Source organism: Octodon degus, unplaced genomic scaffold, assembly GCF_000260255.1.
Source record: "Octodon degus isolate 3935 unplaced genomic scaffold, OctDeg1.0 scaffold00002, whole genome shotgun sequence".
Lineage (NCBI taxonomy): Eukaryota > Metazoa > Chordata > Mammalia > Rodentia > Octodontidae > Octodon > Octodon degus.
The window spans coordinates 10,744,609-10,770,535 of NW_004524578.1; the positions used below are offsets into that span (position 1 = coordinate 10,744,609).

At 38.8% G+C, this 25,927-nt stretch overlaps 1 protein-coding gene across 1 annotated transcript in view; it reads right to left on the reverse strand.

The window, feature by feature from the left end:
* Positions 1-14,027: 14,027 nt before the first annotated feature.
* The window catches only part of Mctp2 (multiple C2 and transmembrane domain containing 2), a 260,991-nt gene continuing 249,091 nt past the window's right edge, over positions 14,028-25,927 (reverse strand). The window contains exons 22-24 of the mRNA XM_004623453.2: positions 24,193-24,302; positions 18,111-18,208; positions 14,028-15,902 (exon numbers count right to left, since the gene is read on the reverse strand). Coding sequence (XP_004623510.1) covers positions 15,825-15,902; positions 18,111-18,208; positions 24,193-24,302 — 286 coding nt within the window. The 3' untranslated portion in view covers positions 14,028-15,824. The remainder of the gene's footprint in view (positions 15,903-18,110; positions 18,209-24,192; positions 24,303-25,927) is intronic.

Genomic DNA, 25,927 nt, shown 5'->3' on the forward strand with positions numbered 1-25,927 from the left:
ATGGCAAAATGGGATTAGGTTGCTGTCATCCTAGTGAAGCAGCTTTGCTAAAAACTGGAATACAGCATACGATGGTATAAACCCGTTACCCTTAAAACAGGGAGAACATAATTCCAAGAGTCTTTAAAACTGGGTGAAGGAACTGAAAACATACAACCACAGAGAAAGCCAAATATCTGTCCAATTTTGCGAAAGTTGCAGGGACTGGCCAGTGACCCAAAGAACAGGGGTAGCTTCCAAAGCACAGCAATGGTCCCAAGAAGCTGGAAAAATGCAAGAAAATAATGTCCCCAGAGCATCCAAAGAGACACAGCCGTGAGAACACCTTGATTATAGTCATGGAGATATGTTTAAACTCTGATTTCAAGAACTTCAACATCAGTTTGCCTTTTTGTGCAATTTTATGTCAACTTTTTACAGTAAATAATATTACTCTCTTTAATGCAGCAATATTTATCATTTGTTAACCCCCAAAAGGAGACATTAAATCAAAATTAAACCTCATTGGATGTGTTTGCCTATCAATTTGACTTTTTTGATTATTCTAGGAGAATTTATGCTTCCAAATATTCTATTTTTTTTTTTTTGTATTTTAGGGAAGGGTCTACACGGTGTTCAGGGTCTTACTATTAGATCAGACTCATTCTGATCCACCTGTTACAGCCTCCTAAGAGCTGGGATTACAGGCGTGTGCCACCACACCCAGTCTCAATTGCCTTCTCAGCGCGCCCCAGGGGCGGGGCTGGCACAGCAGGCCTGGGGATCGAACCCCTGTCCCCTGTGCCTGCCTGTAGGCACTTTAATTCACTGAGTTATTTGGCTGGCCCTTCTAGATATTCTCACCCTGGAATCATCATTATTATGCTTTTAATCAATGGTAAAGAAAGGGAGAGAAATAGTCTGGTGTGTAGTGTTTAGCCAATTTCCATCACATGTTTTTCTCTCTAAATGGATGTTTTTTACCAATTCATTTAATATGAAATGAAACTTCTGTAATTTGTATTTTCTCTTGTATATGAAATTCAGGCATCTACAGCAGCAGAATCCACAATGTGAAAGCAATTGTTTCTAATTTCGTATGCATTCTGCTTGCCTTCCTTTACATTATAATAACTGGCTATTATAAAGATGAAAATGATTCTTTGTTTTCTAAACTCTTTCTTTTATTATAACTAGTACTCAAACATCTTTCTTTTACATAATTTAATGCATGATGATTAAATTAGCTATAGCTTTGTTTTAAAAATACTGTACATACTGAGGAAACTGTTTTGAAGAGGTCCCAACAATTTATAAGTATTATTCATAGAAGTCTGTTCAAATATTATATACTTTACAATTTTTTTTTTCTGGTGGAACCAGAGATTGAACTCAGGCCCTTGCACTGGCCAGGGAAGTGCTTATTCCACTGAGCCATCTCCCTGGCCCCTACAAATCTTGAAAGGGGGGGATTTTTTTAAAATGACATAAAATAAATAAAACTAGCCTGTAAAATATTATAAATTAAACAGATGCTGTAGACAGAATGAAGCCCCCAAAATTCAAATAGTGTGACCTAACCCACAAAAGATGCCATGAAAAGTGTTATTTTGGAGGTAATTAGGGCATTATTGGATTAGATCACTTATTAAGACATCTTTCAGGCTGGGGAGGTAGGTCAACAGTCAAAGCACCTGCTTGGCAAGGGCGAGTATTAGGGTTTGGTCCCTGGTGCCACATGCCAAATGAGCCCCAGCAGGGCCAGCCACCAAAATTGGGCATGGTGGTGCACACCTCTAATCCCAGTTCTGGGGAGCCTGAGACGGAAGATCATTAGAGTCCAAACTGCATAGAAAGACCCCTTCCTTCCTTTCCACATTCTCTCATAATAGTATTTTTTACTTTGTATAGTTTCTTATATATTCCCAATATTTATTGTACATTTTGGATCTTACCCATTTAGTTCCTCACATCAGGGAGGCAATATGATTACAAATGTGGGGCTGATTTATTTCACTTATGAGTATGGTCTTGGGTTGCATCTATTTACCTATAAAAGACTCAAGTTTAGTTTTCTTATGGCTGAGTAGTGTTCCACTACATTTAAAAAATCTTCTTTATCCTTCAATTGATGAGCATTTAGATTGTTTCCAAGATTTAGCTATGACAAATTCCATTGCTGTAAACATGGGTGTGCACATTTCACTCTGGGATAATGTTTTCAGTTCTTCTGGGAATATCCAGAAGGGGAATAGCTGGGTTGAATGGGACCTCTAATCCTAGTTGTTGTTGTTTTTAATATCCACAATGGTTTCCATAGTGGTTGTACATGTCTACATTCCCACCAACAGTGGAGAAGGGTTCCTGCTTGCCACAGCCCCTCCAGCATCAGTTATTGGTTGCCATCTTGATTTTGTGATGTTGTAATGTTTCTGGTGTATAGTGAGCTGAAACAACCAAGACCTTCATTGCTCTGTATGTGTGTTCAGTTTTGCCAGCACTTGCTATGGAAAAGGTGGTCTCATCCATCTCTTCTCTGTGTTCTTGGTGTCACTCTGGGATATTGGTTGTCTATGTACATATGGGTTAATCTCTAGGCTTTCTAGTTTGTTTCATTAGTCTCTCCGTCTGGTCTTTTTATGCATATACAATCAAGTTTTGATTAATGTGCTTTTATAGTACACTTTAAAGTCAGATCTTTGTTGTTTTTTATTGGTTTTGCTTTATTTATTCATTCATTCATTCATTGCTCAGGATTGCTTTCATTATTCTGGATCTTTGTGGTTCCCTGTGAATTTTAGGATTATTTCTTTTATTTCTAAAAGAAAGTCTAGTATTTTTGGTGGGAATTCCATTGAATGAAAATACACACACACACACACACACACACACACACACACACACGACTTTAAGCTGCATGATCATTTTAGAAAATATTCTAATGTATGTCCATTAATGCCTTTCCTTGTGTTTGATGCCTATAGCTTATTACCATTTTCATTGTAAAAATGTGGTTCAATTTACTCCTATTTATTTTTTGTAGTTTTTATGAATGGGAATGTTTTAATTTCTCTTTCAACAAATTTACTAGTGATGTACAAAATGATCATTTTTAGTCTCTTGATTTTGTATGCTTTAACTTTACTAAATTAATTTCAACCATAACATCTTTTTGAAATTTTTAGATTCTTCCAGCTAAAATCATGTCATCTGCAAACATGGATAGTACAACTTCTTCCTTTGCCATTTCAGTCATGAATTTCTTTATGTTACCTAATTACTCTTACTAATATTTCCAGGACTATATTAACTAACAGTGGTAAAAATGGACATCCTTATGTTTTTCCAAGTCTTATAAAAATGGTTTCAGCTTTGGCCCTTTTACTTTACCGGCAGTAATATTTTGTATACAACTTTTAGTTTCTTGAGGTATGTTTCTTATCTAGTTGGGAGAGATTTTTATCATGAAGGAATGTTGAAACTTATCAAATGCTTTTTCTGTAGCTACTTGAATGATTCTGGTTTTGTCCTTGATTTTGTCAAGAAGTGCTATCATACTTATTGACTGTCTCTGGCAAATCATCCTTGTGACAGAGCCCATTTATTAATATGTTATTATTTTTGATGAATTGTTGAATTTGGTTAGACACTATTCTGTTGAGAACCTTCGCATCTATGTTCATCAGGGGTATGGGTTTCTAGGTTTCAGCTTGTATTTTTATCTAGTTTTGACATCAGGTAATACTAGCCTAACAAAAATCTTTGGCAGTTTGTTTCATTTCAGTTAATTGAAATCTTTTGATAGTAATGAGAATGTATCTTTAAATGCTTTATAAAGCTCAGCCATAAAGCCACTAGATCTGGGGATATCTTCTAGATTGGAAATTCCTAACTACTGATTCAATCTTACTAAGTAGTTACTTTGGGTTCAGTTATAGGGATGCTCAAAAGCATAGTCTCTGTTTATTTTCATTTTTGGTTAGTATGATGAGTGTCCGTGAGTGCCTCAACCATCTGTATTGCAGATGTTCATGTAGGTAGCTGAATAAATTTTCAGTGAACTTAGGCTTCCCAAAGTAGGCGCCCTTGCTCCACCATGTGTCAATTCTTGATGGCTGTAAAGGTTATGGTAGAATATTCCATAGACTCTGTAGTATAGGATATGGAAAATACTATCTTCATTTCCTTTAGAGCAAGCATGGATGATACCAAGATTTGTTGTAGCAACAATACAGTCCAAGACTATGGGATGTAAAGGAGACTATTCCCATGACTCTTAAGATGAACACAGGAGATGCGGAGCCTCAGTCACCAGAAGCATCCTTCCAGGATGATGGGATAGGATCGGACATTTTCTGGGTCCCATGAAATGAATACAGGTGATTCTGTGTCTGTGGTCCTGCATAACTATAAAGTCAAGGTTTTGAATACAAAGCGGAACATCCTTCCATTTTAAGAAATGGGATGGTCTTAGGTTTTGTAGTGGTGTTAGTCACTTTTATGAAGGATACCATTTTTAGATCCCCCAGAGTATGGATGAAACCCTTGGGTCTGTGGTACCACCAGTTGTTTTCTTGGAGGTACAGAATAATGAGTACTTTCTCTGTGGTCCCACTGGTTGAAGTTGGATAGTTTTGTGGCTTGTGGCTCTGGTATTGACTGATCTTTGCAGATGATGTGCATTGAAATGGCTCTAGGTTATGTCATGGTGTACCACATGCTCTGGTGGATATGGGAGTTGTATTATCGATAGGCACAGTTCAGCAGATAGAGGATGTGGATGGGAACTTTCCCCTGGACCCTCAGGACAAGCTTTGGTGTTGCTTGGGGAGGAGACCGTGCCTAATTCCCACCATGTGAGCACAAATGATGCTGAGGTTTGAATTGAGTAGTAGTCATACCTGGAGTTGCCAACATAGCTGGGATCTTTCCCAGCTTGCAATAAGTCAGCACTTTCTTCCAGTAACTACAGTTCTGAGGCTATGGGCTGAGAAGGACCCCTTCTCAAATTCCCATGGGTGAGAGTGGCTATGACTACTACAGTCCTGAAGCTGAAAGATTCTGAGAAGTGTGTTTCTCTCCAATGAGACATGCATAGGCTCAAGGTTTCTGATGATATCAAGGGTCAGCTGCATACTCCTAAAACAAAGCTAACAGTAGCACTTGTTACTGTATAAATTTTACATCTGGAGAAGGGAGAAAATTAAGTCATTTTAGTCACAGGAGCCACTCCTTGACCAGCTACTTCATCAACCCGGATTCAATGCCTATAAGATTCATGCTGGGCTTCTGCCACTGGGACTTCTGGTCTACCCCTATGATTTGGACTTCTGGCACTTTCCTGTGTACTGTTTTCCAGCAGCATGGGGTCTCCTGGCAAGAGAGCTGTGCTGAACTTGCAGTTTGGTTTGTTCTTTTCTCTATGCTTCCTTTCATATTCTCCCTGCTAATTAGGGCTCTTGTCATTTCTGTGCTGATTTCTGGATTTCTCCCAAATCTGACTGTTTGCCATGTGGGTTTCCCTTTCTTTCCCTGATGCTCCTCTGTGGCAGCATGGCCTGGGGAGCATCACTGTTCAGCCCCAACTATACCTATTGCTGTTGAATTAACACTAAGAACAGGAGACAGAAGAGTAAATGACAGCTCATGTAGGAAGTGCTACTTTGGCCCCAGAAGTCCTCATCTGAGGCTAATTTTGCCTACCCTAACACCAGAAAACATTTAGTGGTATCTAGAGACAATTCTAAAATCATCATTTTGTGGAGGGAGTACTGCGTCCCAATGCTGTATACCCCAATGCTGCATGAAGAACTATCTTGTCCACAAAGTTAACATTGCTGGCTGTGAGGATGCCTCCTAACTACCCTTGGGGTTAGTGTCACAATCTATCCTGGCTTCTGTAACAAAATACTATGGAATGGGTGGCTTATGATGGACAGATATTGAGTTCTCATGGATACAGTCCAAGACTATGGGATGTAAAGGAGACTATTCCCATGACTCTTAAGATGAACACAGGAGATGCGGAGCCTCAGTCACCAGAAGCATCCTTCCAGGATGATGGGATAGGATCGGACATTTTCTGGGTTCCATGAAATGAATACAGTCCAAGATCCACACACCACAGAATCAGTATCATGTCACTTTCTTCTCACTTCCATCTTACATAGCTAAAAGGGTAAGAGGTATCTTCTTGGCCTTACAAGAACCCTATTCCATCTAGGAGGGACCTCACCTCCTAATACCTAATTGTTGAAGGTTAGAACTTCAACAATAAAATTTGACAGATGTAGATGAAGATATAGAAGATTTAGGGTCTGGAAAAGGATAATCAAAAGAAGTTTCCTGGTTGCAAGCAATTAAGTTTTTGTTCTGAGTCCTGGTCTTATGCAGACACTCAATTTGAGAAAATTCACCAGCCAATATGATTTTTGTGTCTGTGTTTGTGGATGTAGGTATAGTGTATGTACTAACTCTACAGAAGAAAACAGATTGTGCATGACACTTTGCCTCTTACTTACATTCTTTATAATTTTGCCATTACTATTTCTAGTCTAGAAATAAAGAAACTGGGGCTTCAGGAAGATAAGTGGGTTACTGCTGAGAAACAGCATAAGTTGGTGCCATATTATCAAAGCTCAGATTGGATCCTTTATTTTTCTAGCTCCAGATCTTGAAGTTCATTCAACCCCAAGCCAGCAGCAAGCAAATGCTAATTATAGGCACTTGGATAGAAAAATAATGGTTTCCATTTTCACAGGATCCAAATTTGGGGTCAATCAGCACCCTTGAGCTCTCTTCTCTTTAAATTGCTTCAATTAAGACATAAGAAGCTTCTGTTGCTTCCTAACTAAAGAATGTATGATGGTAAAAGTGAGAAAATGGCAAGAACAGACAAGTGGCAACTTTGTAGATTATCTGAAGATTGGGACAGAAATATAAAATCACTGAAGCTAAAAACACAAAGGAAAGTTTTAAGGCTGTGCATGAATCGCGTTCAGTATACTCCCAAAGGGCTATGGACAGTCAAAATCTATGCTGAAGCTAAGTGTGCAGAGAAAGAAAATATCAATTACTGAAATGGATGACACACTATTCATTTTAGAAATATTTCATAGGTGCAGCCCACATGAGTATGTAATGAAAATAGCTCAACAAATTCGTAAGCCATTGGTTAGAAGAATACGCAAAACTATCAGAAAACCTCATGATTAAAATGTCAGTCACCCTAAAGCTGCATAAACCTGAGTCTCCTTCCTCTCCTCACAAATTATGATCCTTTAATGGTAGTTTATGTGAAATCAGAATTGGAGCATCGATCAAAATCTTAAGTCCATATGGGCAATGTTAATTATGCAAAATATTTTGTAATTAATGAAAATCATGATTTCAAATTGCCTTGAATATAATCCGATTTGATAAATGGTAGTGATTTGTCTGATTGTACCTGGGCTCCTACTTGCAAACACAGTGAGATTCATACCAGAGATCTATTACTAAAATTCCAAAGCTTATGTTGGCATGAGTGAGGAGGGAGTGAGGGATGGGGGAAATGTGAAAAAGAAATAACTGTAAGACCTGTAAGTTAGCTAAAATAAGTAGGAAATTCAGTGGAGTCTCCCCAAGCTCCAGTATAAAATTTAATTTTTGAGTAAAGAAAAATACATTCTCAGAGACGGAAAGTCATTTATATGTTTTAAGATGCTAATAGTGATAAATGCTAATGTATCTAGTTAAACAGATTTATTTGCTCAGTGGGCCAAAGGAATGAAGGTTATTGCTGACCTGTTTTAGCAGTTACTAATGATTTGTACAGTGCAAATATTTCAGGCAAATTAAAAATAGAAAAAAATTACATTATGTATCCATACAATATAATCTATATATACATACTGAAAGTTGCTGCAAGTTCTGTTGACAAACACAGCCAGTAGTAAATCTTTTGACAAGGGCCTGCTTTTCTCCCCTATGAGCTCTGCTCCCTGCCAGATCGCAGCTCTCTGCATGATGAGAGAACCCACCCTTGGCCACTGCCCTTCTGAGCTGTCCCAGTCACAGACATTCTTGGTCCCCTGCTCAGTACCCAGCAACCTCCTTTCACTGTCTGTGTTGAGACCAAAAAGCAACATAGATGAAATGCACGTGATTCCTGCCTTCATTATGGAAAAACAATATACTGGCCCTTTAACAGAGCAAACAACATTCCATGTGTTCATATTTAGGAGGTTAAAACAAACTAAAAAGGGTAGTCAGCATTAAATGGGTCTTAATTTATCTAGTATACACATAATAAATTATGTAAACAAATGAGTTATATGTTTGTACTTTTCCAACCAGTTGTTTTGATCTGATGAGAAGAGATGCAGAAAGATTGTGTGCTTTGTTATAGTATATTGAAATGAAAAAGTGCCATCTCAAAGTTTCTTCACTGAAAAGAATATCACAATAGGTCACGCAGGCCCACACCTGTAATTGCGGACCTCTGGAAGGCTGAGGTGGGGGGAATGTAAATTTCAATTCACACTATATGCAATTTAGTGAATAAAAAGTAAACTGGGGGAGGAAGTAGAGATGCATGTCTATGGGAAGAGTCTAGGTTCAACCCCCAGGGCTAAAAAATAATATTGCAGTAAGATCTTTTCAGAGAGGAAAAGAGGAGTCGATGTCTTAAATTCCAGTACTGAGCAGCTTATTGGCCTTGCAAAACACAATCCCTACTAGAGTTTTCCAAGTCGGCAAGAGACAGGTTTGAATATTTTGCCTAAAACTGGAAGTTCTTCTGCTCTTACTTGGAGTCCATTAATCAGTTTTTAGAAATGTGTGAAATTACACAAAATTTATGAGTGTGTATGTATATGCATGTGTAAACTACATGCCTAAATCCCTCTGATCTATCTAATTTATTTCTTTCCATGGTAGAAAAAAAAATATGTAGGCTTTCTCAGATACTCAAAGTTTTATGACCTTTTTGCTTTACAAACTTTAATGAGCGAAAAGGAAAAATAAAATCACTCCTGCAAGAGGGCAGTCCCAGGTGCCACTCTCAGAGCGCATAAATGCAACCTTTAAAACAAGTAGGAACTTTCTGGCATATTTCACATCTTGAGGTTTTATGGGCCAGTTTGCCCCTGTAAAGGAACTTTTAATGCTTCAGTAGCAATCAGTTAGGGGAAGTGATTTTCGTAGTAGTCTTTAATATAAAGATCAGTTGAAAACGATGATTGATTTGTGTTGAGGTAAGAATTGAATCTCCAAATGTCACAAGTATTTTCAGTTTGAGTCTAAACTGATTCCCACACTTATACAAAATGTAGATGTTTATTTGCATTGGTCTTGAGAAATATGTTTAGAATGTAAAAGATATGAGTGTCTCTTTTCATATTTAAGGTCTTTGAGAAGAATTGTCTCAGTTTCTTTATAACATAGGGATATATGCATTTACTTCACAGCTTTCTTTTTATGAAACATGCACAAATCTTATAGAAGACTTGAGTTTATAGAAGTTTATAGAGGACTTGAAATTTCAAAAAATTTTCAAAGTGATAGGCTCAAGTAATTGGAACCCAGGCACTCCCCCCAAGAGCCCAAAACACACATATTAACATCACACCAGTAGCCCACTTTGTAACTTTATTTATTTATTTATTTATTTATTTATTTATTGGCAGAACTGGGGATTGAACTTGCCAGGGAAGCGCTTATTCCACTGAGCCATCTCCCCAGACCTGTAACATTTAGTCTCTCCCCCCACTCTCCTAACTTCTACTTTCAAAAGCATAGGTTGTGCTTACCTTGCTTTTGAACTTTGGAAATGAAAATTATACATTCATCTAATTTCATTTGAAATTCTTTTGTGGAGCATTCTCTGTGTGTTCCGTGTACTATTAGTCTTTTGTTTCTATGTTATAGTCACAATTTTAGAATCAATTCAGATATTAAAGGACATAGACTTTCCAGTTTGGGAATAACACAAGCACTTCTATGAATGTTCCTGGGCATGGCATTCATTGAAAATATTTGTTGGTTAAAATACATAACTTGGGGAGAAGCATCATAAGGAACCTACTTGGTGAGTTTAATAGATATTGCCAAGTACTTTCCCAAAGCATTTGTACCAGTTTATAATCCAGTGTACCAGCAATGCATGAGCACTTGTTTTCTTATACTCTTACAATGCTTGCTGTCGACATGTTCATTTTATCTATCCTAGTTATAAGTAGTTGTATGATTTTGTGTTTGACTGATGACTAAGCCACTTGTCATGTTTCCCTGCCACTCGGATGTGCTGTTCTGTGATGTGCAAATTCAATGATATTTTAGCAAAAAGTTCATCTGCGTCATTTGACTTTTCATTATAGAAGTCATTTCTGTATTCTTATGTTCAGAAAACTATATATTTTATTTGTAGCTTTTTGTTTTTCTCTTAGTGATGTTTGCTATTAAAAGGTTCATCTTAATATTTTATAATGCATTGTGAATTTTCCTTCATGATTATTATTTTGCTTCCAGTTTACAAAATCTTTGCTTATCATGCAGGTATACAGATATTCTCTTATTTCCTTTTGAAATCGTCTTCCACTTTTGGCTCTGCTGTTCATATTGGATTTGTATGTGTCTGTAGTATAAGGAATTCAGTGATATTTTTTGATCCATGTGAATACTAAACCCAATGCCATTTTACAAAATAAGCTTTTCCCTGTATGCTGCAACTGTGTTGCCTTTGATACAAATCAGGTGAAAGGTTAGAAGGTATGTGAAACCTCTGCTGCCTGCACTGCTTCTGTAGTCCTTGATCTGTCTGTGATCTGTTTGTACACTTCAGTACCAATACCACATTCCCTTCCTTACAAAGGCTTTATAACACACCTTACATCTGCCAGTAGTACCATCTGCATTAGTGCTTCTGCTATTTTTGGACTTTTACATTCCATGCAATAGAATTATCTGATCAATTCTTGTGCAAAATTCCAATATTTTTCATCAGGATTACAATCAATCCACTGACACATTCATTTTAAATTTTATGAATGCATTAATTAGTTTTTATGATTGCAGTTTAGAGGCTTGTATACCTTTCATAATCGGAAGTCTATGTTGGTAAGATAGATTCTTTTTTGACTGTGTTGGGTTTTGAAATGAGCACTACTTTGGCCTCACAGTATGCACAGGAAAGTATTCCCATTTTTGATAATTTCTAGGAGAATTTGTATAAGACTAGTTCTAGCCCCCTTGAGTTACTGGAGGTATTCCAAAAATTTTGATTGTTATTATTAGGTAGGCTATCACGTGTAAAGCACTTAGACAGTAGAATTTGATAAGTGCTATAAAATATTAACACTTTTTATGTCCTGGGACATCCATTATCACCACACAAATCACTACATTAGGATGCCAAGAATGAACAGCAGGCTTTATTCAGAGTGGTAACATGCTTTAAGCAATTCCTTTAGAAGTCACCTTCAGAATTTCAGCTTTTATTCAATTATCAATCGACTACTGAACGTTTTCAGAAGATATTTTATTCTGTTGCCATAAAATTATTATTACATTAAAGTAAGTGAGCCTGGACAGCACAAGTTTAAATAATTAATGTGGCTAACTTCAGCTCAAACCCAGGAAGAATTCTTTGAAGATAGCAGGGGAACACTGACTTGGTGACACATGCGATTCCTTTTAACTCCCAGATTCTTTCCACAGAACTTTTTTCATTCCTTCACTGTATTCTCCATTTTTCATGGAAGACTTTTCAGGAGTTACCTCCCTTTAAAGGATCCATTTTTCTACCTTCAAAAAAATATGGTTCGTGTTCCTATCACTACTGAAATGACTCCTCAGAGTCCCCAAAACCATATCACTCTGTCCTCAACTTTTGGGCTCTCTATTGAATTCGGTGCATTAAACACACCTTTATTCTTGAAACATAGTTCAACACAGCATTCTAAGACAACCTGTGCTTTCTGCTTTTTTGTTTGTTTGTTTCTTCCCATTTACTATTTCTTTTGTGTTGTTCTTGACCAACTAACTTATTTTTGCCTATGTGGCTTTGAGTGGTGAGTTCAAAGTTTATTTTCTTGAAGTGTGTACCTTCACTTTTCAGTGCTGTCACTTAAGTATATTTCCACAACTACAGTATACTTTTTGCATCCCATACTCACGTTTTTTCCTCTTTAATATTACTATTTGGAGACCTCTTGGGTCCTTCAAATTTAACCCTATTTAAATTTGCTCCACCAGTTAACTCCAAGACAACTTCTCAGAAGCAGAAGGCAATGCCATCTTTCTAGACTTGGAGATTTTTTTGGGGGGAGGGATTGTGGGGATATGGGAAATACTATTATTTAAACTCCAAGGGCCAGGGATATAGCTCAGTAGCACACTGGCTGCATGACAAGTACAAGGATGAGTTCAATTCCTTATTAAAAAATAAACTCCAGGATATCATTAATTGATTAGAAATATTAGTTTTTATTCTGCCCACTGTAGCCAGAATAATCTCTTTCTTGAACTGGAATCTTTTCATTGCTTCAAAGCATCTACTTAATGTCAGCTCATACCAAAAGAAGGCAGGTTATTATATTCAGGGATATCATCAGTGTTCAATATGCTTGTAAAGTGATAAGTTACAACTAAATAAAACAGAATCAAAAATTTGTTTTGTGGACAAGAGAGGGAATAGGAGAAAGTGATTTATCTATGTATGCAAACAAGATGGTCTGGACAACTGTACTCTGCATTTCTGCTGGTCTGTGGAAAGAAGCAGTTAATGCTTTAATTTGTTTCATCTCCTTTTTTCAATTGCTTCTCCTTTTTGTTGTCTTAACTTTTTGTACATTTTTTTTCTGTCTTCTATACACACATATATATGTGGTAACACGAATAACTGATTGGAAGACGCTACCTATTAAATAACGTGAAAGTCATATAACTACGTTAAGAGAAAATCTGTATCACTTGTAAGTTGTTTTAATTCTAATTTCTATTCCCTCTAAAACTTAAAAAAAAATGTTTGCCCCCTACATATGAATATCATTTCTTTTCACATATAGGAAAGAACTCCTCCAATTATGAGACATTACTTAATGTAAATTTATCGATTGGCATAGTCAGAGATCACATATAATATATCCCCCAAATCAGCATTTTACTTAATACAAAGAATCTCTTCATGTCAGATCACACTAACTTATCTTCCTCAGCACCCTTCCTAGTAGCAGCACAGAAGAAAAGCCATCCATGCACTGGTCTATTAGACATGTGACTCCTGAGTATCTGTGACAGCTGGGAAATGTTCAATAGAGAAGAAGAGAAATCAAGGACTCTGCACATGAGTTATGGCAGCATATGACAAATATGGCAGAGAATTTTTTCTGTGGGTTAATGTATCTTTCTGAACTCATTTGTTGGAAACATATTTGAAATCTTAAGCCATTCGGAATTCTATGACAAGACCTTGAGTTGGCTGGTACCATGTCACACAGACAGAATAATCCCTTTGTTCAACAGATCCAAATGGTATATGCTGCCATTGAAATACTCTAGGAGCTATCTTAGTTATCACCATGCCTGTCATGGTATTACAGTAGTTGTACAGCAGTAAGTTCTTCCTTTTCTAATACTGACCCAACGCAAAAGCACAGTGATGGTGGGAGTTATAATATGCCAATTCATGAAGTGCTATCTTGAATTGGAAATTGTTCCCAATAAGAAAATTCCTATGCTGAGACTGCTAAAATCTGGGGTAAGAATAAGTCTTCAATATGTGAAATTGAGAGACATTTAAAAAAAATAAATCCATGCTATTTTTGCTATTGCACCTCAAACTGCAAAAGTTAAGGTCATCGTACTTGATAAATGCTGAGTTAGGATGTGAAAGGCTTTAAATTACAAAATGTAGTGCTCTCCAAGATTTCAGGTATCCCCTGGGGGGGTCTTAAGACAGTATGCCCTGAGGATGGGAGGGGACTTTGCACTTGCATAATCTCAACATCTCACTCACAACTAGCATTAATTTTTAACATGCAGTGTCTATTTAATCAGCTAATCAATTAACTGTCTTCCACATACAGCCTATTAGAGGCTGATCCGGCCTTGCCCTTGCACCCAGCTGGTGTTTGCACCCTAGACACCATGCTATGAATTCCAGTTGGACTACAGAAGAAAGAAATCTAATGATGCCTTCCGTAGGGAAAATTTCATCTTACAATTCTACAGCAAAGAAGAAACAATAAAGTATCAGTTCCACTTTTAAGTAAATAAGGGGTTATTTGGCTCCTGAAGTTTTCATTCAAATGACAGATCAGATCTCTCACATGTCTGCTTAAAAATGTCTGCTTTAGGTCGTTACAAAATGACAGACTATGATAAACAGGATGATAGTTGGTAGCACGACAATGAGGTATTGTTTACACAGAAGATTGAGTAACTGGTATAACAAAAGGGGTTCTTGGGCATCTATTGTGTGTACAGCGATGAGATTTACTGGAGCTTTTATCGTTTCTGCAAAGCTCCTTTCCAGCCAGCTTCATTAACCTGAAGTAAATCAAATCATGCAGAAATCTGGCTAAGCCAGAAAGAAACCCAAGAAGATACAACACAAAGAAAAACAGACACAAGATGATAAGGTTTAGAATCTTTGGCATTTTTCATAAACATTTTGTTTGACGATAATGAAATTACAACCCAGAGACAAAAAAAAATAGTAAACTATTAAATTAGGTTTTTCCGTTAACTTTTCTTTACAATACATATACATATATAAAACTGCACATACAAAGTATGTGTTAATAAAATATAGCCTGTAAAACTTAAATATTATTTTAAAAGAAAGATATTATCATAAATTTTATATAGGTATAAATCAAACTTTTTACTTGATGGAAGAGTACTGCAGAATTATAGGGTGTACAGGTGTCTGGTCTTTAAGAATTTGGTCCTAAAACAGTTTTCTACAGGATATAGCTAATTCTTGACCTGAAGATAAATAAAATATAAAGTTAGATGGCCAGAGTGCTTTAACTTTCAGCTCAAAACATTTAGACAAATGAAATGATTATGATACTTAGGCAAGTAGCCCATGTATTAGTTTCTAGCTTAATATACTTTTAACTACTCGAAGGCATTCATTCTTCCCAACCAGCTTTCTGAAGCCATATACTGAGGTTTTGTTTTGGAAATAAACAGAGTAGGCCAAAAGAAAAAGTATTTTAAAGCAACTGAAAACTTTCGTGAGCCCTCACTCTTTCCAAGAGGGTCTTGGGACACCCATTGCCAGCAATGGGCTGTGGTGGCGCCTCAGCCAGCACCAGAACATCACGCAAAATTCGCATGCATATCTTTTGTGATAGCAGTTGAAGGCCTTCTAAAGATCTGGGTTGATTCTGGCAACCATTAAAGACTTGCTATAATATATATTATCCAGACAGACCAGAGTCACCAAAGAGCTGTTTACTCTGAAGAAGCTTACTGGAGCAAAAATCTGAGAAGAGAGTGTGGGTGGAGAATGGAAGTGACTGCCTCTTCATTAGAATCTGTAGGAGGTGTGAAAACAAGTTCGGAGTCACTCTTGAGTCCACGTGGTCTCCTGGTGGATCTCTTGGAGGACATTCAGCCACTTCCCATGGAAGCCTTGCTTCATTTCCTATTTGTGGTTGGATTTGAGTCTTCCACAGTCTAGGGGTTGGATCTGTCGGCTGGGCTGAGACTCTAACGCAACTAGAATCCTGTGTAGGGCTGCATGAGCAGGTGCTCGTGTGTTTGCATCAGAAGAAGAGAACGCCCTGGGTACCACTGAAGCCGCTATGACATTGGTCTGATCAACCGCACGACACAGAGTGCCGGGTTGGAAGTCAGTGTGGCCCTAGCGTCGTGCGCTTCTTCCGCAGGGGGCTGTGGCTGCTGCACAGTTTCAGTTCTGAGTACTGCACCTGTGAAAACAAACAGCCATGACGCTGGCGGCTGGGTAACCCTAGCTCACCACCGAGTGTGTTAATGGCTCCCCAAGGACAAACCAAGGCAAAGGAAGGAAGGTTCAAAAGTAATGAATCATTTTCCAAACACAGGAACATGGAGGGATTAATTGCAGGAAGGATTTGAGAAGTCATGCATCATTTCTTGAAACAAAAATATTAAAAGCAGATTTTTCTAATGAGAGGCATAGGTTTCTACCTGCTCCCAGCACTGCCAGCTGATCTTAGTTCTGTGTGTGCCAGCGCTCCACCAAATGAAGCTTAATCAATGCCTCTTGGGAATGTTTACCTTGGTATATAATACAGCAACTTACTGAGAAGTATTCATTAAAAATATCTAAAATCTTAGGGAATAATATCAGTCAATTAGGGACATTTATTTTGCCCGGGAGATAACAAAATGCTGTAACCGATACTGGGCCCCAGACTTAGATAGATTTTTCTTAAAAATTAATTTCATTTACAATGTAATGACTAAAACATCTGTGATAAATACGAGCTCTCAGGGAGTCCCTGGTGGTACACTGCCATTGTGTTACTACTAGCAAGCGCCCTTGGCAGACGTGAGGATCTTACTAGCAAAACGCGCATCTCCCCCAAAGGGTCTTGCGCTGAGTTTCTCTGTATTCATGCCAATTCTGACTGGATGACCAGCCTGAGGGCTGGTGGTGAGACTGTGCAGACCATCCTGGGGGGGCGGTGTCTGATGGAAATTTCTATTCTTCAAGGATGCAGCATGAACCCACACCACGACCCAAGTGATGGCACGCTGCAAGCACACTGCTTTGGGGTGTGAGCCCCGATAGGCTGGCAGTGGAAGGCCTCCACGAAGCTGTTATATGACAGACCACCTGTGTTCACTATGTTTAACATTTTGTCCTGCTCCCCACGGATATTCTGTCCAATCACAAGTTAGTCTGCATTTTGCCAAAAGCAGATAAATGAAGAGAGAGAAACAGACAGACAGACAGACAAAAAAAAAAAAAAAAGATTCTTTCCTTGTAGTGTTTTATGAAGGTCCCCTGGGGGAACACAGGACAAAATACTTGCCACACCCCAATTCGTCAGGGGAGGCCAGGTTATATTTTAATTATACAACGCAAATATTAAGGAGTAAGCTCTTTATGGAATGTATTGTAACTCTTAATTATATTATAAAATGAAGGGGCAAGGGAATTAGTATCCTAATAGCCATTTTAATCTCCAGAACGTGGAATGAAGGGAACAGGAAGTCTAAGACCTTGGAGTCCCATGTCTTTGCAAGTTGGCTAGAGAGACCCGGGAACCAATTATGTGATAGTGGCCCAATGATAAAAATCAATATTTAGTTTGGGATGCTCTAAGGTAAGAACGGATTATGCCTTTGATCATCTTGATGATATTTCGTACCACGGTCTCACCGTCTACCTATTCAGTAATCACCGCTCTCTATCAGAGAAATCCCCCCCCCCGCCCTCCTCCCTCTGGATTTATAGCAGGCTAATCTGCAGGGGCCCAAATGGGGCTATTCTTCAGGACTCTCTGGTATTGCTGGCTTCATTAATCTCTGTGGACTCACAGAAACAAGACGCTGCTGGCCTAAGTGACCATTACCTGTGAATAATACTTGTGACTGATCTCCAATTATTTCACGCCATCTCTTCCTCTGTGTGGGATTAGAGTAAGTGGGGGATTTGGCCTCGGCATCCCTAAGTCTTTAGAGGAAAGGGAATAGAAAGGAGGCCCAGGAGGTAATTGGGGCAAACAAGAATAAACAGAATAAGCCTCTTGTCTCCCCACTTCCTCTAAACTGCCTGCCATCCGGAAGAGGAGGAAAATAAGCACCACTCCTCAGCCTTCGATCTCAAGCAGTTCCACTCACTGGGCCCATCTTATCCTCTTTAGGAAAGAGAGCAATAAAAAAGGACAAACACCAGCACACTGGAGCTGCACAGTGTGAGTTCCAGATCATTCCTAAGTAGTTCTTTTTCAGGATAATTTTCCCCAATCATCTCATGCTTGGGACAAAGGTTTCTGCCTCCTCCCTGCAAGCCAGGCCTCTTTAGGGATTTTCTGATTCCTTATCTCAATTACTCACACAAACACGGCCTTGTGTTCCTCCAGCTCCAGGGCTGGCCAGACCTCAAGGCTGGGGGCCCCTGTTGGTGGTGACCATTCATTACCTACCTTTTGAACATCTGACGGTACCCTGGAGAGAAAGTCTAGTAGCTCATTATTGTCGATGGAATAGGGATTTCGGAGCTTCTTAGTAAATTTATTGATGCCTGAAAAATTGAAACACCAGAGATCTCTTTATATCCATCCATCTACCTATCTAAAAACTTGCCTGACTTGGGGAGGGTGAGTTTTCACAAGTAAAAATTAGTGTGAAAACAATTACTAGGCTTCAAGTCATGCACATGTTGCTGTCATGTGGAATCATTCACAAATGTCTCTTCCTGCAGGAAGGGGGGTGAGCTGCGGAAGAGGGGCACTGCCTTCTTCAGCTGTGAAAATCCCATTACAATCCCAGCAGCAGGGCAGCAGAACACATGCTCAAACTGGGGAGATCATTGGGGTTTTTTTGGAATACACTGATTAACAGCCGCCTCTGCTATGACAACAAATGTCCCAAATGGGAAAAGGCCTTCATTAGACCAAACAAGTCCCTGCTTGGAGGATTTCAACCCAGTGTGGCTGTGGGAGGTGGGGGGAGAACTTCTGCTGTTAGAAACTGCAGAGATCTCTCCCCCTACCTCCAACTCATTTTCGCAAGATCCTCATCTCTCCCTGCAGAACAGAACTTGACATGTTGATTTTGCTTTGATGCTTCAGGAAACTGTGAAAAGTTATTATTGGGAAATTATATATGGACCACAACATTGGCATGTGGGTTTGTCTGGGCAATGGAGTGCATGCTAATTTAAGACAAGGACAGCGGTAATTAGAATAGGGCTCAACATTTGAGGTGTCAATACACTATAGAGATCCATCTGTGGTGGCTACTTGCTGGGTTCCTGGGTTGGCCCAGAACATACTTGTCCTGGTGAGCCTTCAGAGGGGAGTTCCTCCCAAACACCTTTTGTCTTCTCTGCTCCTCAGAGACACCATGCCTGCATCTAGAGCTCATAAGCTGTAGTTTTTCACCAAATGCCAACCCTTCTTTCATGTTGAGTTTTAGAAGCAGAAAGAGTAGGTGGCCCTCTGAAGTTGTGCCACAGGGTGCTTCTTTAACAAGGATCCTGTCTGAAGGCCCTGCCAGTCCCAATGATGGTGAATGGATTTTTAGCTTAGTTGTGCTCTGAATGGCTCCTACTCAGAAGCCAAGTTCAACAGTCCCCAACACATAAAAGGTTTGATGTTTTTCTTTGTTCATTAAATATCACTTTGCTTTCATCTAAGGACTGGACTTCCTGCATGGCATTATACCTGACACAATGCCAACCTCCGGTCCTTTCTTTGGGGGGTCAGATTTACATCTGCTTTGCAAATGGGAGGCAGGCATTGTGCATGAGTAAATGGGGCCTTGGCGGTTGGGCTGAAGAAGGGTCCCAGCAAATGATCCCCTTTCCCTTAGTCAAAGCTGCACTCTGCCTTTCTTCCCTTTACCCCCACAGCAAGCTCCATGCCTCTCACTAAAATTCCCCCCAGCATTCCTTTAAACTAAAACACTCTTACTGTGTTATTCTAAAGACATTTAATTGTAGCATGGGCTTTTTGGCAAAAGAAAACAGACACAGCAAAATGATGAAGGGAGACAAAGACATACTGAGAAAAGATATATCTTCTATTGTTAATTATATATAGTGTTCGCATCTGGAGCCTTTACAATGAACAGCAAGGCAGGGATAATATCAGAGCCGATCAAAACACTGCATTCTTAGTCACTGAGAAGATTATAAACCTGCACAGTAGCTCAAATGCGCCAATAAAGGCAGAAGGAGTCCACAATGCACTGAGACTGTCTATGTTTGAAAAAGTTAAAAAGTACTAAGCATTCATGGTGGCATGCTTCAAAAGCACACCTTATTTTTAAAGATATATCAGTCTTGAATCTTTCGATAATTCCATTTTACTATCTATTGTGAGATCAAGGGTCAACCGAAGATCATAGATGCCGTGATCATCTTTGACGGTCAACGGAGTATTGCAACAAAGGTTATGGTGTAGGGCTACCTGGGCTCCAATGCCAGCTTCATAATGTATTGCCTGGGTGATGTCAGGCAAAGTGATTTACCCTCTAATAACTCAATTTCTCACAATGAAATTTTAATAATAAAGGCCTGGCCTGCTGGGTTCATAGGAGAATCACCATAATAACATAGGCAAAAAGGTTCTATGATCCCACTATACAGCAGAGACATAGGAACATTGTTGCTGTGAAAGTCAGTCACTAAGAAAGAAAAAGGAGCTGGCGAGAAGGGCTTTGTAGTATTACACACGTGATCACCTGCCCAAATGTGGAAGTTGTAGTGTTTTTCCAGTAGAAAGCTACACAGTTTTGTGACTGAACAATAAAGCTAGAGGGGCACATCTGCAGCACATTTCATTAGCTAGATACTATTTGGGGAAGATACTTTCGTTAAATGGTTCCAAGCCACAGAGTGGGTCAGAGCAGTGGAATGAGCCTTCTAATTAAAAAAAAAAAAAAATCATTCAGAAAAAGTCAAAAGAAAAAGGAAGCTGCATGGTAGTGTTACGCATTTGGTAATGTGAGAATAACTACTTGAACAAAGTAGCACTATTTTTAAAATATTTTTAAAAATATATTCTTAATAAAGATGCTTCCTGTGCAACACTATGGGAAGTCTGAAGCAGACAAGCACTTGCTTGGTGATTTGTCCAACTTTGAAGACCTTCCATGGAAGAGATGCAATGTTATCAAGGGGAGACACAAAGTTAAACAAGTCCTGGTTCCTTCTTGCAAAATTCTCCACATTTAGCCTGGTGGCCAAATAGCTCAGTGGATTAAAGTGCCTGCAAGCAGGTGCAGGGGCCAGCGGTTTGATCCTTGAGCCTGCCATGACAGGCCTACCCCTGGGGTGCACTGAGACAGCAATTGAGACTGGGTATGGTGGCACATGCCTGTAATCCATCTTTTGGGAGGCTGTAAACAGGCAGATCAGTACAAGCCTGATCTAGTAGTGAGACCCTGAACACCCTGTAGACCCTTCCCTAAAATACAAAAAGAAAAAAAAAGAAAACATTTAGCTTGGGAAATTCATATAGATCTTGCAAAATGTGTTGAAGGTGGAACCAGAATTGAGAAATTGTAGGATGAAGAACAGAATAGGAGAAATATGGGGAAATTCTCAATTGGACTAGAACACACGCATCAGATCTTATTCTACGAAATGCTCACATCAAAACAGGTGACTGAATTCCAGCTCATAATGCACCCAGAAGAAAACTTCAGATATCCCTCCCACCCAAGAGAAGTAGCAATCCAATAAAATTTCATCTATATAGATCTTGGATATTGAACTTAAATCCTCACTCATAAGAGTTTTGAACCACTAATTAAAGATGTCTTTATGATGCTCTGTAGGAATTATGGGAGGAAATAAAGTATCTCACCCATGAAAGCCTTACAATGAACTGGGTGAGTCTAAGAATATTTCCCAAAGCCCTTATAAAATTAGACACTTGTGCTTATATCACATAATTTTAATACTTAAAACACATACTGAAATACTATTTGAATGTATAGAATATATGGAAATCTAGTACATACAGTCAAATGTTTTCAATTCCTTTAGAGAACATTTTAAATGGCTTTGATTTTTCCTTTGTAGGACTCAATAAAATTGAGTAACAGAATAAGAAATTCATTTGAAACTTAAATTTAAGGAGGCACTCTAGAAGTTTAACATATAAATTGATATTTTATATGAGGAAATAGCTGCAAAAGGTATAAACACATGGAGAAGAATGGACTAGACCTGAATTAACTAGAAAGTGTTGTAAGAGTGAGTCATGATGGAGCTGTGGAGTATTTTGCTGGCTTGCTGAACCGGTTGTGCATGATAAGATGTGGCAATGGATCACATGTTGATTGTCAAGGTATTGAGGACATTATCTCCAGTAAACTAAACAATGAACCATAGACACCTGTCTCGAATGCAGAGCTAGTGTCAAGAGTCACTACCTGCCCACAAGAGCATGGTAAACTCTATGCTGCTAAATAACTTCATCCATAAACTGAAGAAAGAGAGACATGCTGCAGGAAGTAGATGCCAACAGTTGTGAGGAAGCTGCCTGTATCTTAGAGGGGAAAATCAGTGATTTGGGCAAACAAGAAAGGTTTTGCATTCCCAAATTAGCAATCAAAAAAGGAAAAATGGTACAACAGGCTTTCTATGTCTGTAGCTGCCACATCCTCAGATTTTACCAACCAAAGATATCTGAAAAATATTGTTGCACACACAGGCATTTTTCTTGTCATTAATTCAGAAACAATACAGTATAAGAGCTAATTACGCTGTATTTCCCTCATAGTATTATAAGTAATCATGGCATGATTTAAAATACAGGGGTAGTTATAGATAGCCATTGTACAAATACTGTGCCATGGTTTGAAACTTGAGCCCCCTCAGGGGTCCTGGACCCAATCTCTAAGGAAACTAAGAGACAGCTGCCTGAGCCTTCCTTGTGGTGGGAAGGATATAATAAACAAACCATGTGCGCACTAGGCATCAACAGCTGACCACAGCTCATCCTCTTAATGATTCTGCATGAACCTAGAAATGAACAAAGCATAGGCCAAAAGACTTTGGTTCATATCCGCTTAGGGGCAGACAGCAAATTTAATATGTAAGTTCTAAATGTGATCCATAATTGGATTTGGAAATGCTTTTATAAAATAATTTTTAAAAAAAAATCAGATTATCCAATCAGCACAGAAAATATGCAGTATATAAAGTATTCAGGGAAATACTTTTGCAAGCTCCACCTTCTCCATCAAGGAGCCCTCACGTGGGTCATGCTCTGTGCTAAGCTCTTCCTAGGCCAGGCTTTTTCCAATGCTTTGCTGCAAACTAAACCACACAAACAGTTCTAAGCGTGACTATGAGACTTTAACCAAATACTAAATCATATCCCCAAGGAGGAGGTTAAACTACGGTATTTATTTTTCTTTTCCTAGATTGGCAACAAACATTTTGATATTTTTTCTTCCTAAATATCCCACAGAATAATTGGATTATATTCTCAAAATCTTCTAGTTTTTTGTCTTTCTATGAGCCATTCTAGCTTCCCCCTGCTCTTCCCTGGCTTGCACATTCATCTTTGGCTTTCCTTCTCCATAGAGCTCTAGCTTTCCAGTTTCTCTTACTGATTCTGGAAAAAGAAAAAAGGTTGTGGAGGCTGTCTCAAGCATTTATTGCCTCTCTGCTACACATTCAAGATGTGTGCAGTGCAGTCTCTCATCCTTGTGAGTTCCCTGAACTGCTTGTAGAGCCTTAAAGCTAGGGTGGGGAGAGAGAATTTAGCAGTGCCCAGAGAAAGGCTGCCCACTTATCCAATGAAATCTCTGCAGTCACTCTCCTTACATCAGCCCAGAGCACCCCCAGAGACAGACACCCAGATTCACAACGCTGTTTATGCTTTGTCCAAGTCCTAGTGGAAGTAGTAAATCAAGCCATTAAATTTATTTCAACTTTGCCATGTTTGCTTGTCTTTTTTTTTAATGGCAGCTAAACTTTAGAGGAGTGCCTCATTCCTCCTGGTGAAGAACAGCCTCTTCTCTTTTTTGGCATTGAGTAGAGAATCACAGGCTGTCCCCACTCCTCTTGCACCCTCCCTACTGCTTCTGGATTTAAAAATGAGATTAGGTTACATTTTCCTGAAGGAAAGATGAAGTGTCAGGAACAATCTAGCTGTGGCCAGATCTTTTACCTTTTATAAAGGGCAAGATGCAGGTGTTTCACTCACTGTTTGAGCTACAGCGTTTCCAGAAAATTACTGGTCCATGGCCATATATTATTTAAGGGAATTTATAGCTGGAAAGGTCCAGAGGGAAATGGCATGCACAATTACATTTTTTATTTGATCACAATTAAGCAAGAGACCTATAAATATCTCCTCCGATCATTCAAGGAACTGGCCATTTCAGGGAGGTCCTGTAAGTTTCTGTTCCCAAAATACTTTCCTTAATCTCATGTTTAATTGCCAGCAAGAGCATGTTTAAAATTTATAGTCACACTTTAAAAATGAGTAATTGGTTCTTACCTGGAACTGATGGCCAGTCAAAGGGCCATGTCAAACTTACCCCAGAGTAAAATGATGTACCGCAGTGGAATCAAGTACAGAATGATGGTAGCCACTGCCAGAATGAGACAGGCCAGCAAAGAAAGGAAGGGAACTGTCCAGTTAAAGGTGCTGTGGACAAAGACCAAAGTGTCATTTCCCCTGGGACACAGTGACCTCCATAGTGTCGTCACCACCTCTAGGGTATTCCAGGGTCACGGTTATATTAATAAAAAAAATCTGCTAAAAAGTTTTCTTTAAACACCTAGAGATAATGCACATTGTATTTATGCATTGAAACAACAGACTATCAGTGGTAAATATGCCCATATCATTGTGTGCCAATTAAAAATAAAATTGAGGAGAAAATTCCACTATCTTGATTGGGATGCTATACTTGAAAAACCAGAACAGGGAGTCAGCCACAAGAAAGTGCTTGGATTTGTTGTCTGTGTTCGCTTGTGTGAACCTAGAGACCAGAGTGTGGGACATGGAACCGGATGCTCCGCAAAGCCCAGTGTAGCTCTAAGATTCCAGGGTCCTACTGGGAATTTCTGGATGCTGGAGCACTTCCTAACTGGTCTCCATCTTCCTCTCCATCCTTTGCTCTATACTGTGAATATAAAAGAATTTTTAGTTTTCTTTGGGGAGAGGGACATTGGGTAATTCAGGGGAAGTAACATGTTACAATGTCAGACATTTAATATATGGGACATGGCGGAGTTTTTCATATATTTACATTGGAATGCTCTTACTAATTCTGCCAACTGAACAATCTCCCATTCTGGATGACAAAAATGAGGCTGAGAGAGATCTCACCCATGAAAATCCTTAAAATTCTATGAACAGTATAGAACTCCAGTTACCTCCACAAAAGACTGAGAACCATGAGCATTTGTGTGTATTAAGTGTCTCACTTCTTTGAGTAATGAGAAAATTGGAACAGCCTTAAATACCCTTGGTAGTTACTTTAGCTGGAAATTAAGGAGAAGTTCTTTTCTTGTCCAGAAGTCTTAAGTGTTTAGGACAGTGCTTAAGAAAATTGATTTGGAAGTCATCTGACTTGGGTTCTAGTCCAGGATCTACTGCTAGTAAGCCGAGTGACTTTGGAAAGTGGACTCACTCAACCTGAGATATAATTTCCTGTCTGCAGAACAGGCATAAGAAGGCATGGATCACAAATTTTGATGGAATTAAACAGGAACTTGCCTTTTGGTAGTTAGCACATGGCACATTGTAAGCTGTACCCTCCCCCACAGAAAAGGAAAGCAATTAATGACTATCTGTGAATTTTCCCTGGTGCTATTTTTTTTTATTTTATTGAGAAACAAATAGCAATGAGACAGTTTCAAAACAGTTTACTAGGACAGTTATAATAATTAATACATTGCATATTGTTGTCTTCATAGTAGTTATTCATAGTACAAGATGCAGACATGGTATCCTGTCCAAACACTATTAGAAGAAATATTTCTTCTCATTGAATTAAGAGAAAGTATCTGTTTATCTATCCTAACTATTTTGTATACACAGATACAAAATAGTCCTACATTTATATTATCTTTTTTGTTTAGTTTTGTCAGAGAAGTGTGTTCCATTGTCATTTAAATATTGTAGGTGCATGAATTCAGCAAAATAATCCAACATAGTCCAGTAGTCCATAATAGTAGTGGGTTATCCATAGGACTGGCAATGTCAGAAGTTGTTGACTTGAGCCTTTTACAGCTCAGCATATTAATATGGCTTTCCTTTTTATA